Here is a 14,407-nt window from a genome sequence, read left to right on the forward strand (position 1 = left end):
TATAAAACGGTCTCAGCCTCTTCCGAACTCAGCAGAGTCCTGAGGTGAACACAAGCGATCAGGCAAAGCGCTTGGAAGCTGCAGCAATGTGCTCTGCAGGACCACACAAGCCCTGAGCAGCTCCTGAGGATATTTTTATCGTCCTTGGCTTTTATAAGAACAGGCTAATAGTAAGAACTTGTTTCAAAACCCTTAGTATGTCACTATGTTAAGATTCAAAAAGCATTGAGATGCGGCACTTCAGGTTCAGCAGGGACGGTGGCGTTGGGCTTATGGTTGGACTGGAGGAGCTCAGAGGTCTTTTCCAACCTCGATGTTTCTATGCGGTGCTGCAATACCATTTGAAAAAACTCCTCACACAACAGGGCAAGGAACACCTGGAGCCAAGGAATACCAAGACTTCACCTCGCTGCGGCTGCAGACAGAATTCTCAGGGGAAGAGCAGCCCACATCTGCCCCAATACCACGCGCTGCTCCTGCTCACGTCAATGGTTTGCCAGCCAAGTTCTCCTTTCCACCTTCTCCTATCCTTTACCCTTCCCCAGCACGTGTGGCAATGCAGCACCGGCAACTTTTAGAAGGTCCTCACCGCATCCATAAAGAGATTGTGGACAGGAGGGGATACACCTTGCCTTTCAGCCCAACACCTCCCCTGGCTCTGCAAGTCTTTCTCAGTCTGTAAAAGCGGTGTTTAGCCTCACCGGCATGAAGAAAGCAAGAACAAAAGGCCCATGAAGGAAAGCAAGGTTTCTCTAAATACCACACGTGAACATCGAGCAGACTTTTACTCAGCATCATAAACACAGCAATAGAGAAAAGACCTCCAAGTCTACCGGCAGGTGGTACAGAAGGGAACCCCGAGCCCAAAGGTTGCAGGCAGACAGCATACGCGATACCCGATACCTGGTGTTTATCAGAATAGGAGCTAATAATGTATTTCCCTCTATCTGTTTTGAATGCAGTTTTGTTCTGAATTAGTCTCTACGTTTGTTCTCGTTCAAGCATTATAGCCGCAAACAGACGCTGCCAAGACGATGGAACATTTACAGTCAGATCACAGAGAACAGCTGCAGACACCAAGTCTAAATCTCTAGAGTCAGCAGTGACCTTTCAGAGACAACCTGACTATCTGGCTTTAGAATCTTTGGGGTTTTCTGGAGCTAACCTTACCTGCCTCTGATGTAAGGTAGTGACATTTCAGCTGTCTATCCCTCTCCTGCTCAGTCCTCTATGTGATGTCTGCCAACCCTGCCCGATGCAGTAGGGTTGCCAGCGCTCTCTGCACCGATCGATAGAACAAATGTCCTTTCCACTCATCAATAAGCAGTCGTTCTCCTCACCTGGCTGTTTGGCAGCTTTATACAGCAGCAGCTGTAGGATTAAGAGGGCAGCGTTTGACCAAGACTGGTCAGAAACCAGGAATCCTTATGGTCTTTACCTTCACACACAAGCCAAGGTTCTCCGGCTGCAGAGTTTCTTTCAATCCATGTCTCCTGTGTTCAAAATCATCATCCCAAGGGCAAAAAGGCCGTTGGAAGCAACGTGGGCTTCAGGGCTGCACTGCGTATAGTGCAGCGCCTTCTCCGTTGCTTGAAAGAGGGAGACAGCACAGTCTTGAACAGGCAAAGAGACGAAGCGAGGAGCCAAGATGTTCAGGAAGGCCTCAGTGCTCCCAGCTGCCGGTGGGAAGGAGCATCCAAATGTGCCGCTCTTGTCCCTTTGAAGGGAGATTCTGCAATGGCTCGTGCTGGAATTCAAAGCAAAGCGTTTCCTTCATGCCAGGCTCCAGTTCCTCAGTCTTGGATGAAGAGGTCTTAAACTTTTATGGCTGTCTCCAAGAAATGAACCTCAGTTGTGAGCGTGGGGCCTCCCTACATCAAACTTGGGGAACGTGGATTGCTTTGCTTTCCTTCAGCAAAGAAAGGAGACGCAGAAACACGTGTGGCAGAAGACCCCAAAGGCAGTGGCTCATGTCCTGCTCTATCTCCCCAGAAGAAAGGGCTCTTCCAGCCACACCTGCCCACGCTCACGCACAGGCTCAGGGCAGATTAAGGCTGAAACATCAATGCATACAGTGATGGAACAGAAGAAAAGATGTTACAGGTTTCCTAGTCCCTTCTCCCTCCTCTGTGTTACTATGACCTGCACACGTAACACGAGAAGGAGTGCTAAAGGAGATCTGAAGGAAGAACCAGTGGATTCTTCCACCTGCTGAGGGCACTGGTGTGGCAACTTCCATCTCTGTCTTCAGGGCACACATTCCTAAGAGTATTTACAGAACTGGCTGCAAATTCTACTTCTGCCCACCTTAAGGATATCCAGCCATGAGCTGAACATCATACACATTTCCAGGGCCCTCATTTTAGAGTTTCCTTTTTGCTTGGGGCCACTGGAGCCACCATCTTGCTGAACTATCCAAACCACTGACCTTTTGGAAAGAATAAAACAAAGAAAAGAAGAAAAGGGTAACCACTTCTCAAGCACATAATTGGTTCTTGCAAGGCCAGTGGCTTTACTGACACCCCTTGGGCTCAACATCACTGATGAGATATCATTACCAGGGACAGCATTTGGTTTCCTGACATTAAGATTTTGCTGATTACCCATAATGGGTGACCAAAGAAGCTGTGCAGTTCTCCTACAAGAAGTTGTTTGCTTGATAGCTACGTAATTTCTGAATGACTAATGATCTTTGTTAGATCGATATATAGACTGCCTTCTAAGCTCCACCTCATCAGTTGTTTCTAATCCATTGTAATGTAAAAAGCTCCGTTGCTACCTACAGGGTTGACATTCTATTGTACAAAACTTGCCCAGGCTCTTCCACGCGTGGTGGAAGAGCAGTTCTGATGGGCCACAGCGAGTGCAGAGGAACGAGGACATCAGCTCCTCGGGACAGCATATGAGAATCACAGAATGACTCCAGTTGGAAGGGATGCACAAGGATCATAGAATAGTTTGGGTTGGAAGGGACCTTAAAGTCCACCCAGTCCCACCTCCTGCCATGGGCAGGGACACCTCCCACTGGATCAGGGGCTCCAAGCCCCATCCAACCTGGCCTAGAACCTCTCCAGGGATGGGGCAGCCACCACTGCTCTGGGCAACCTGGGCCGGGGCCTCCCCACCCTCACAGTGAAGAAATTCTTCCTAATGTCCAGTCTAAACCTGTTCCTCTCCAGTTTGTACCCATTCCCCCTAGTCCTACCCCCACAAGCCTGATCGAGTCCAACTCCTGTCCCCGCACAGGACACCCCAACATTCACACTGCGCGTCTGAGGGCGTTATAAAACGCTTCTGGAATACTGTCAGGCTTGGCTCTGCGAGTCCTTCCCCAGGGAACTGTTCCAGTGCTCCACCATCCTCTGCACAAAGAACTTTCCAACATGACCCTCCCCTGGCCCACCTTCCTGCCAACCCCGTGGGTCCTACCATTGCTCAGCAGAGAGAGGAGCTCAGCACCTCTTCCTCCTCCCCTTGTCAGGAAGCTGTAGACCGCAATGAGGTCTCCCCTCACACCCCCCAGAGATGAGGGAGGGGAGCAAAGTTGGGGTATTTGCAGTGTAACGCCTGCCCTCCTTCGGCACAGAGGGAGAACGACTGTCCCACAAACCTGCAGCAGGTGAGGCTCAGGCACAGAACATGCCCGAGCCATGCAGTGCCACACGGGGGTTCCCAAGTCAGCTTCTCACCCCGGAACAAGGCAGGCGTTGCAAAGGCACCCGGATGGCTCCTTCGAGCAGCACTGGGACCCTGCGGCACGCGCTTCCCAGAGCTCTGCTCCTGGGGAAGGAGACTCACCATCCCCTCGCCAGGTTGTCCGCATGGCCTGGCTGCCAGAGGAGCCACTCCACGCAGACCATCCCACGGGAGAAAAGAGCAGGGAGGAAAGTAGGTGACATTTCATCGAAGGAAACCAAACCAGACAGAGGCAAAACCCTGCAGTCCCTGACGTTACCAAACTGCTTCCTTTCCATTCTAGCACCTGGCACGGCGTCTATCAGCGGATGTGAGCAGTCTGCAGTCTCTCATGGCAAACCTGAGTCACTTTGATGCTCTTCTAAGTTACAGGAGAATGTGAAAATACAGGAGATAAAGGATCTGAGGAAGCCACAGTAGTGGAAACTTTCATATATTTGTAGGGGAACACCTGCCCCCCTCCCCCCAAAAAAAGACAAAGGAGGAAATGAACATAAAAAGCATAAACTTATAGATCTGTGTTTTAGGCTTTTTTTTTTCAATTGCAATAACTACTGAAACATTAAATAAACGTTAACAGCCAAATCTGCAGTCTGAAGGAGCATCCAAGGGCTGCACATTCTGAAAGGAGTATTCAAGAATGGCAAATCCAGCGCTTTTATATATTTTTTCCCATGTGGCTCCTCAGTGCCATCTGTTCTTGTTCTAAAACTGAAAGCAAAACAAATCTCCAATTTACACAAATAGATTTGTTGATACCCTTGGCAGCCACGTGTGATAGACTTGCAGGTAAGAGAGAAAGAAATATCGCAGGTAGAAATCGCAAAGACAAGCCGAGTTGTTTTTATTGGGTGGTTTTCTTCCTATTTCTTTGTAGTAACTTGACCTAACCTTGGACTGCAGCTCATTACAAACAGCGTAAGGGGCAGGCCACGGGGTCCGAAACTCACAGCTAGTGCTGGGGAAAAAAAGTTAAATTAAGGAAAAATGGCATTATTCTCATCCAGAAATACAAAATACTGGAATTATTAATCAGTTTTTCCAGAGGATTCTTAAACCAAGAAGCCAAATTTTAGCAGCAATATTCATGCAGATGGTTTTGCACGTGCTCAAGTGGCTTCCTGAATCGTGGCTCTACGGCAACCAAGATGCATCGAATTAACAAATCGTACAGGTTTACCAGGTTCACACCAAAACCAGAGTTAGCACTGGGTTGTGGAGTAAAAGAAAATTCGACACCTCAGCTTTCTGCTCTCCACTGGAAAAAATTTCCTGTCCAGCCCTACCTTTATCAGCTCAGATGAAGCTGCACAACTCAGCATCTCAAGTGTCTGAAAAAGGGGAAATCTGAGTGACTGAAAAACAGGAACTTACTCTGTGACACAGACCCGGACCTTTGAGAAGGGAAAGTTTCATTTCTGGCACGTAGGAAGACAAGCGTGGGCAGAAGTCAGTGCCAATTTGTTCATGATTGTCTTACCTATTTTTATCTACTTTCTGCTACTTCTGAGGATTGGAACAAAAAATCCATGCGAGCTTTTCACCAAAGAGTGACGAGACTGAACATGGCACTTAAAAAAAACAGTTGTTCCTTTATTAAGAGTGAAATATCTATATTCGTTTATTTAAACTGGCAATCTACCAACACGTAAACCCTCAAAGAAATCAAATCATAAATGCCTCCAATCCTAACAAATGTTATTATGGTCTAACTCTGCTGATAGGATTATACATCCCAGTACGGCAGTGGATACAGCTCTACAGCAGCACGGACCTGCTCACAGGTATTCCCTACCACAACACCCAACAATTACAGCCGCCCAGGGTTTGCTCTTGCAGGCGGCCTTCAGCCACACAGCACGCTGAATTGTCTGTCTGTAGTTTCTCAGATGCTGGGGAGCAAATGCAAGTTGTCCTCAGCTCCCCACGCACTTGCAGGGCCAGGATTGGTTTCTTCCTCAGCCAGAGGGAACCCATGCCCTAATTTGCAGGAAATCTCCTGACCGGGAAGCTGTAGGAAGCGTAAGAACACAGTGTACGCTGGCGTTTTCCTGTGCAGGTAGCCAGAGGGCAGAAAACAAGTAGAATTCGTGGAAAGAGGTGATGAGCCCGCACCACAGAGGAGCTGTGCTGCCACAGCAGCACTTCTGTCAAGCCCACAGCTCATCTGCTCCTGCGGGCTGGGGTTTTGTCAGATAACCCACAACCTCAGAGAGCTCATTAGTTATCTGCACCTCCTCACTTACAGTCACAGGCTTGTGTGCTCCTGAAGCGCAGCCTACGAACCTGATAAGCATCATTTCCAAGAACTCGTTGGGTGCTCATTCCCTGGAATGCCTTCAAGATGACACAATTTAGGTCACAGCATGCTCTCCAAGACCTCTGCCTTCACAACATGGGCTCTGTGTTTTTGAAGGAGCTGAGCCTTGCTATTTTGAAGGTCCCAGCAGCCGTCAGGTCAGCGCTGCTGCCAAGCCAGCTTTACAGAGAGAACCACTACGCACCGCCTTCCCAAGTGGCACAGAAAGCCAGGGGCAAGGCAGCAGGAGAACCCAAAGCCTGCTAAGCCACAGAAAACTAGGAACGAGGCAGCAGGAGAACTCAAAGCCTGCTAAGCCGTAGGGCTGACCATCTGGTGATCCTGCTTTCTGTGAGAGTTACACACACTTGAATAACTTTTCACTCATTTGTACTCTCCAATTATACACATCATACATGTGTGTCTAGCTGTCACTATAATTTATTTCAAAAAGTCACTATCACACTTCGTATATAACACAAATGTTTGTATACATTGTATATGTACTTCAAAATAGGAAAATATTGCTAAGTACACCATATGTATAACATATAAGAAAACTTATGTTTAAAAACATGTTTCTAAACACCATCTGTATTCTTTAATACATTTCCTGTTGCATATTTTGGTATACGCTTTGGTACTGTGTATATAAAATACCTGTCTAATGAGTTACCTACTAAGGAGTTATATTTGATGAGAAAAACACCTCATCTAACTTCCAAGTTCATCTCTTCTTGAAATTTTACACTGAGGTATTTAAATTACAGCAAAGGCTATTTTCTAGCACTCACAATTCTCTTTGGAGGCACATCTGACATATGACATTTGACCAAGAAGAAATAACTTGTAAAAATGGAAGCACAAAAGAAGCTGGCTAGGTTCAGCAAGGGAGATTCGCCACACCTAAAGTGAGGATAATTCATTTGGGAACTAGACTGAAACACTGAAAAGAGAGAGGCACTCTGCCTAGCATCCCAGAAGGCTGTAAAGCAGGTCTTTTGATTTCCCTGGTTTTCTGTCTGCTCAATGATGAGCTCTTACAGCTTCATTAACACTTTCTTCAATCCAAAGACAATTTCCTATCACTACACAGAGAATTGGCTAGAAATGCACAGAGGATTATCAGCTCAAGGGAAGGAATCGCATGATTCCACCAAAACCAGCTACTCCCATGGGTCCTAACGAGAAAGGGCCCACTCAACAAGATCCAGAGGAACCCAAGGGCAATTGAAGAGTTACACACTCCCACACGTATAGCCACACAATGTCCCATCACATTACTCGTTACAATTGATCGGCTCAGAAATGCAGGAAACCATAACATAACGTGCAGTCAGTTTTTGATGAGACTAGAATTGGAGTCAATTTGTTCTTCCTGGACAGGAATTCGAAAGCTCCTTTCTCCTGAAAGACAGATAATTAAAAAAAAAAATACAGTAGAGTAAAAGGGGCAGGAAAAGAGAAGCCCTGGACTATTCGAGTTTCATGGATGACTACACACCTACAAGTGACATTTGGGTCAGTGCTTGTCTTTTCAGCCACTGCTAGGAAACACTAACTGTAGGGAACAGTGAAAATACACTTCGCCATTGCTCTGCGAATGGAACGAGGTGGCTGGGGGCTAACTTAAGAGCCAGGCTGCCACTTAATTCTGAATATAGAGTTCAGATCTTCTCAGCCAAACCTTTCCTGTGTGTGCAGGAGACGCTTCAAGACAGTACACTTCTATGTAGGCAAAAAAAGGGCACAATATACTCTTTAAAAGACCGTTGGTTCTGGATCCTCTCTGTGCTAAGTACTACAAAAAACCACTACTTCATTTTTGCAGTGACTAAGGGAGGGGAGGGGAAAAGGAGGGGAAATCTAACAGGGGTTAAAATCAGAGAAAAGAGAGAGAATCCTGTTGCATGGCAACAAACAAGGGAATCTGTGCTCTGTAAGAATGCAAACTTGAGACACTTGAGACCTCCAGTGCATCAGGACTGAACGGAGGATCAACCACTCCTATTAACTGCAATGACACTGTGCTCCTTAGCCAGGTAAACTTCATTATGATTGAAACAATTAATGGTCAAATAGAGGGCTCTAATAATTCTATTTCCTATACACTTTTCCACATGAAAAGAAACTCACCGTGATTGTTGTTTTTCCTCTTGGTCTCTTTTTTGGCTGCTTGGATAATCAGCAGGAGGATTGACATTCCACTCACCATGAGCAATATCAGACAAATAAGAATGAGTGATAAAGACCCTGGAAGAAAACCAGAATACATTAAGAAAAAAGATTCATGGTTCTAGCTGGAGTTTCCATGGCTTTCCAGCTTCAAAAGAAGGAACCTAGGACTCCAGAAGTACTCCTGAATCACAAAGTTTAAAAAGACCCAGTTGCCAAGCAGGCTAGTAATAAATCTGGGATCCTGTGTGTGCCTCACTGAAAGATCTCTGTACAATACAGACAGGGCTTCTGAGAGGGAGTGCAATTTCATTTCCAACAAAATCAGTTTCGGGTAAAAATTCCTGACCAGCTCCAGTAAATAGAGAGACTAGATCGGGTCATTCCTTCTCCTTACCCCAGTTAGTCTCTGTGGGAGTGTTCTTATCCAGGCAAGGGGAAGGAATCACACTAGGTCTGGATGGTGAGAACAATGCAGTCGCTGTGTTATTCTTGCGGTCAGTGGTGGAAAGATTCAAAGCAGGGGTTGCACTCTGAGGGGTTGCTGGCTGGGTGACATGGTTGCTGCAAAAAGCATCACTTGTTTTTGTCCCTGGTTGAAGAGTAGTTTTGCCAAGAACGCTGCAGCTGGGGATATAAAATAAATTAATGTAGTTTTTCAAACTGTTGCAGTAATGACTATATAAGTGATCTCCATGGAATAAGTGGGTGAACATTACAAATCTTGTTTTATCAATAGAAACTCAGGCTTCAACTTTCCTAAATTCCACAAACACGTGAAGAACAACTAAGCTAATCAAAGCTATTACCGGGAAAAAATACGTTCTGTTTTTCTTAGCAGCTGTACATCTAACAGCCTTGAGGCACAGCTGCATTTGGCAAGGGAACGTTTCGCTACAGAAACAAAGCACCTAGACCTTTAAAAAAAAAGGCCGAGAATAAATACTGTTGTTGCCACAGGTGAAGAGAAAAAGGGTGGAAGGCAGACAGATCATAAAATCAGTACAGAGACAGCTCAAGGCTCTGGAGAGTCACAGGGAACATGGTTTCATTGCACCTGCTGCAGGTTTACTCTGCGCACCATGATCTGGGCATCAACTGCTACATCAGTAAACCCAAAGCATTGCTCTGAACAAGTTTGGATCAGTGATACGTACTTGGTCCAAGGTCGACAGTTCTCATTTCCTCCCATGGAATAAAACCCTTCAGGACATGGTGAACATACTGGATAAAAAAAAAGAAAGGGGCAGAATTTTAGTTCAGTCAGCAACCCAACCGTATGACAGCTACACAGTAATTACACCAACAGCTTATGCTAGCAGTCTGGCTTATAGAACACACCAACAAAACCCACATAGGCTCTAAAAGCCACAGTCGTTGGGTCCGAAACAACACAACATGCTCAGCGGTTCATTTTAGTCCATGACTGGCAATTTTTTTCTGTTTCCCATTGTGTCTACTGGGTAATTATGGATACCAACAAGGAGAGCCTTAAGCAGACTGAGAGGAGACCTTATCACTGTAAACAACTGCCTGAAAGGAGGTTGTAGCACGCTGCATGCTGGTCTCATCTTCCAAGTGACAGGTAATAGGACGAGAAGAAATGTCCTCACGCTGCACCAGGGCAGGTTCAAATTGGAAAAATACCAGGAAAAATTTCTTCACTGAAAGGGCTCTCAGGCCCTGGCAGATGCTGCCCAGGGAGGTGGTTGAGTCACCATCCTTGGAGGGGTTTAAAAGACGGGCAGAGGAAGTGCTCAGCGATCTGGTTTAGTAGTGAACAGGTATGGTTAGACTCAATGATCTGAAAGATCTTTTCCAACCAAGACTCTAAGATTCCTGACAACTCAGGAATCACAGAACAATAGTTTGCACAACTACCCTGCTATAACACTTGCGTGGAGATATCAATGAGACAAATGACAACAGCTTTTACACCAGAAATAACAACCATCTCCTCCAAAGTGCAGGCAAGAGTTTGGAGAGTCTGACACACCACTGACTCACCGCTTCCCAGTGCGTATCCTTCTTCTGGCATGTAACCTGGAACACAACTGCAAATTCTGTCAGACGTCTTCTCACACTTCTTCACTTCCCTGCTCCCCTTCCCTGGCAACAACAGAATTAAGAGCAAGTGAGAGACAAGAAATAAGTTAAGAAAGAAAAAAATATTAATTACTCAGTGCCTATTTGTTGTAGTTAGAAAAACCCCTGCAAAGAACAGCGTTTACTAACAATTCTGAAATCACCGGTTTTCAGGCAGTAGAGGCCTGTTTCCCTTTGAAGGGTCTACCACCAGCACTAATCAGGAGATATCAGCTATCAAAATGATAACCCAGTCTTTGGACTTGGTTGTCTCAGGTGACAGGCCTTACGACATCAGCCTTTGAGGAGCATGAACAGATAAAGAAAGTACAGGTAGATCAATTGCTTCCCAAATTCATACCGAGAAACTATCACCACGCAGCTCACTTACAAGTGTTGCAGATTGTACAGCTCTTGCAGAAGCTGTGGTTGTGCTCACTACTGAAGTATTCATCTTGGCAGGGGGCACAAACTGTGTCTGTAGTTGCAGTGCAGCGGTTCCTCATTCTTTCGCCTGAAACAAAGATCGTGTAGAAGGAGGAACTGATCATTATCATAAGGAAACCCTCTTCATTCTCATGCATTAGAATGAAAGAGTGCCCACAAAGCAACAGTTCCATTTACAACTCTGGCTGAAAACATTCAGTAGATTGAGACAGAAGTTTTGACCCATAGCATCACCATAAATTAAGCAGCAGAAATAGGTTTGTAGGGTCACGACAAATGCCTGTAGCACCTTTCTGTTGGCATTCTGAAAACCCAGTAGGCAGGAAAGAATACGATTGTATTTTGATACGCATCTGTATTGGCAACCAACAACAACAAAGATGTTACCAGCTTCATTTCATAAACAGTGAGACAGTGCAAGGTGTAAGACAGCATTTGTTGCTATTCCAAACAGCGCGTGTCTATCACATGTTGCATTTAGAAACAAGCTCTGAACGCTCACACCCACAAATCCCAACCGGTGTGACACACAGCACTCACACAGAAGTTCAGGCTGATGCACTAGGACGACAAGTCTGTCAGCAAAGTGACTTGCCCAAACTGAAGCAGCACATTAGCAGGGGATTTTGGAGTGAGACACATTCCTCTGTCTCACCAGCTTCTCTGTACAGCACAGGCTGCAGGAACTACAAACAGCTTTAATGACAAGAGCTTTTACAACTGAGCTTAAACACATCCTTACTCTCACAGACTGTTTCTTTCATTTTGGTTCTCCATTTTTGCATTCTGGAGGTGAACAAGGAGAACAAAGTCTCTTGCTCCAATTCTCTCCACATTTCATTGAGTGATATCAGTGGCAAAATACAAGAATTTTTTAGTGACCACAATCTATGCAATACACCTCTGCAGTTTTACCACTCAGGAAGAGACTACGAAGAAATGTTTCCCCAACAGCAGCAGATTTGCTAACAATGCAAAACACTTGATAAAAGTTCTTTCGGCATAAGGAGAAACAAAAAGCTTCAGAGAGAAAGGATGCATGACTTTCACTAAATTGAGTTCAGAAACACTCATTTAAATGGTTTTGAGAATAGTGGAATAAACTGCCTCAAACCTTAAAGGCTGCATTTATTTCAATTAGCCTCTCTGAAGATAACACCACTGCATCAGTCCATACCGTATCCATTCTGTGTAGTAGACTTAACTATGAAAAGAGAAAGTAACTATACCCAATCTCAGCTATTAAAGTATTTGAGGTTTGATATTTTGTATTTGTGCTTCTCAATACTGCGTTGCCTTCACAGATATTCAGACTGTGGAAAAAAAACCCCACACACAAGTGCACGCAAAGCCTAGAATTCAGACTGATTCCATTTCTACAATAAGAAAGGAGGCAACAAAAACATCTCCTGCCAAATTATGCTTTGCCAGTTGCCGTCGATGAATCAAGCATGTATTTTCCATTAAAAAAACCCACCACTGTAAGCAGTATAAACCTGCTTCAAAAGAAAGCTTAAAAAATAGCTTTAGTAACAGATTTATCTACCTGAAGTTTTCATTATGCAAGATTTCTAAGCTTCTATACATGATAGGTAAAGGAAAGTAACAGAAATGCTACCATCTTTTCTCAGCTCATACTCCCACAATGTAAATGCATCAGACTGACATGCTAGGGAAGCTGAGCCACGCGGAAGAAGTTAAAGAACACATAGCTTCCAAGGAGGAGGATTCCTAAATTTATAGCATGATAGAGGAACAATCCTTGTCAGTTGAGACTGATATCAAAGTCTCCTCATCAAATGCTCTTTCTCCATGTTTCGCTTCCCACATTTGATACTCCCATCAAGTTGTTCTCTGTTCCCCGTGGGTTATTAACTGATAGATCTTACATCCAGCAAGTACAACCAACACTCAGCAAGAACTACTTACCTGGGGCGCAGTACTTGCAGCATTTTTCACCGGAACGATATTCATGTTCTTTGCACTTCAATCCCAAGGAACGGCTAACAGCGACCGTCAGCAGCAAGAGCAGAACAGTAGGAAAAGGCGAGTAAAAACCCACAGCTACCATGACGCAGCCCTACTCTCCCGGCAAAATCCTGACAGCTACCAGCTCTTGGAGAAGTGATGCTGAACTGCTGGTGAGCAGAACAAAATGGTATGTCGGTTGCTGGGAAATTCCCAGCACAATCCTCCACACCCCCGTTCTTCCCACACCCCACGAACCTACTTTTTTTGCAGTTCACAACTGAAATATTCATAGGCAGAATGACAGCGTACCGAGCAGCGTTATGAAAAGCTTTCTATTCATAGCCTTCAAAGAGAGCGCCTCCAGCCAGGTGTGTACCTCTCTGCACAGTTTAAAGCACAGTCTTTGCCTGCCAGTAGAACCAGAAGAGGCGATTCTTGTTACTGTAAAGAGAAGCATTAAAGCAATACAGAGGTAATGCCTGAAAACCTTTAGGGGTGAGAACCACAGGTAAAATGAAACACAGTCCACACAGGCTACCTCCTTAAAAGGCAAAAGTACAGACCGATTCTCCCCTTGGTCTCACAGTAATGGCAGACCTGTGACTTTTACTGTTGCATAAAGACCAACATTGTGACTATATTTCTCAAGGAGAATGCGGAATCACGCATCATCTACTGTGCTCAGGAGCGAGCAAAAGCTACAGATGAGAAGCAATCGCCATCTCCCTTTCAGCTCTTAAGAGCAGACTCCCTGCCTTGCCGTTGCCACCGTAGGAAAGCAAGTTCCTACCTCCAAAATAGAGACTGGTGTTACCACTACTATTTGCTCCCATGGAAATACAGTCTTCTAGTAGAGGCACTCTATGAAAGCAAAGGATGCAATAGTCGTGTACCAGCCGCTTTTAAAGCCTATTTTGTTCCACAGAATCATGTTAACTCAGGAATCCATCCCCTAGAAGGCTTTCCTATCCAGCTGTGCAAGGCGGCAACACGAGGACAGCAGCAGAGGCTGCCGAATAGCACACTGGCACTGCAGTCCTGCCCTCCCCTAACACAAGCACGTAGAGAAAAGTGATCACATGAGGATTCATGGGTTTAACTTTCCAAACTCACAATTAGAATTTTACTAATTTAACCTTATTAATCTGGGATCTAAGTTTTACATCTTCCAGTTCCAAGAGACTTGAGCAACTCTTATGCGGAGGCCTAAGTAAACAAGACATCCTGCAGTCACCAAAGATGTTTTATTTGCATTAAAAACTGTAGCCAGACTTCCCAGACAAAGCAGATCTACAGTCAATTCACAACTAAATGCAAAGGAGATTGAATAGGAACAGGAGTACATTTGGAATCGCAGTTATCCTGCAGTATTTGGTGAGGACCTAACAGCAATATTATAGAATTTTGTCCAGCCAGAACTGCTGATTTTAATTTCTTAAATTTCTGTAAGACTGTTTAAGAGTAAAAGGAGAGACAAAAGTGAGGCAAATCAGTAACTATTTTCCTACTTCTCCTGTTTTCCAAGCATTCTGGAAAACAACCCCTATGGACAAGCACTTTTCCCTCCAGCCGTTCCTTTCAAAATGGAGCTGAGCTTACAGAGCATGTAAATTACACCAGATGAACTGCAACTACCTTCTCACTCAGCACCTGCACACAAGAAATAGCCAAATCTCTTCCCACCGTGGTACCACACTCATTTAAGTGGCTTTATACCTCGTGACTCAGTTGTTC

At 45.1% G+C, this 14,407-nt stretch overlaps 1 protein-coding gene across 6 annotated transcripts; it reads right to left on the reverse strand.

Annotated features, from left to right (window-relative positions):
- Positions 1–4,334: 4,334 nt before the first annotated feature.
- On the reverse strand, positions 4,335–14,398 carry TNFRSF4 (TNF receptor superfamily member 4). Of its 6 annotated transcripts, none has more exons than XM_054085856.1 (8): positions 12,983–14,398; positions 12,632–12,837; positions 10,647–10,769; positions 10,178–10,279; positions 9,328–9,394; positions 8,568–8,797; positions 8,132–8,248; positions 4,335–7,402 (listed from the first exon to the last, which is right to left on the reverse strand). In XM_054085856.1, the coding sequence occupies exons 2-8, from the start codon at positions 12,771–12,773 to the stop codon at positions 7,332–7,334; spliced, it is 852 nt and encodes a 283-aa protein (XP_053941831.1). In that variant the 5' UTR covers positions 12,774–12,837; positions 12,983–14,398; the 3' UTR covers positions 4,335–7,331. The 6 variants fall into 6 exon arrangements, with proteins under 6 accessions (XP_053941831.1, XP_053941830.1, XP_053941829.1 ...); XM_054085855.1 differs by having other exon boundaries at positions 12,632–12,840; XM_054085854.1 differs by having other exon boundaries at positions 12,933–14,398.
- Between the last annotated feature and the right edge of the window lie 9 nt (positions 14,399–14,407).

Source organism: Cuculus canorus, chromosome 21 (assembly GCF_017976375.1).
Source record: "Cuculus canorus isolate bCucCan1 chromosome 21, bCucCan1.pri, whole genome shotgun sequence".
NCBI lineage: Eukaryota > Metazoa > Chordata > Aves > Cuculiformes > Cuculidae > Cuculus > Cuculus canorus.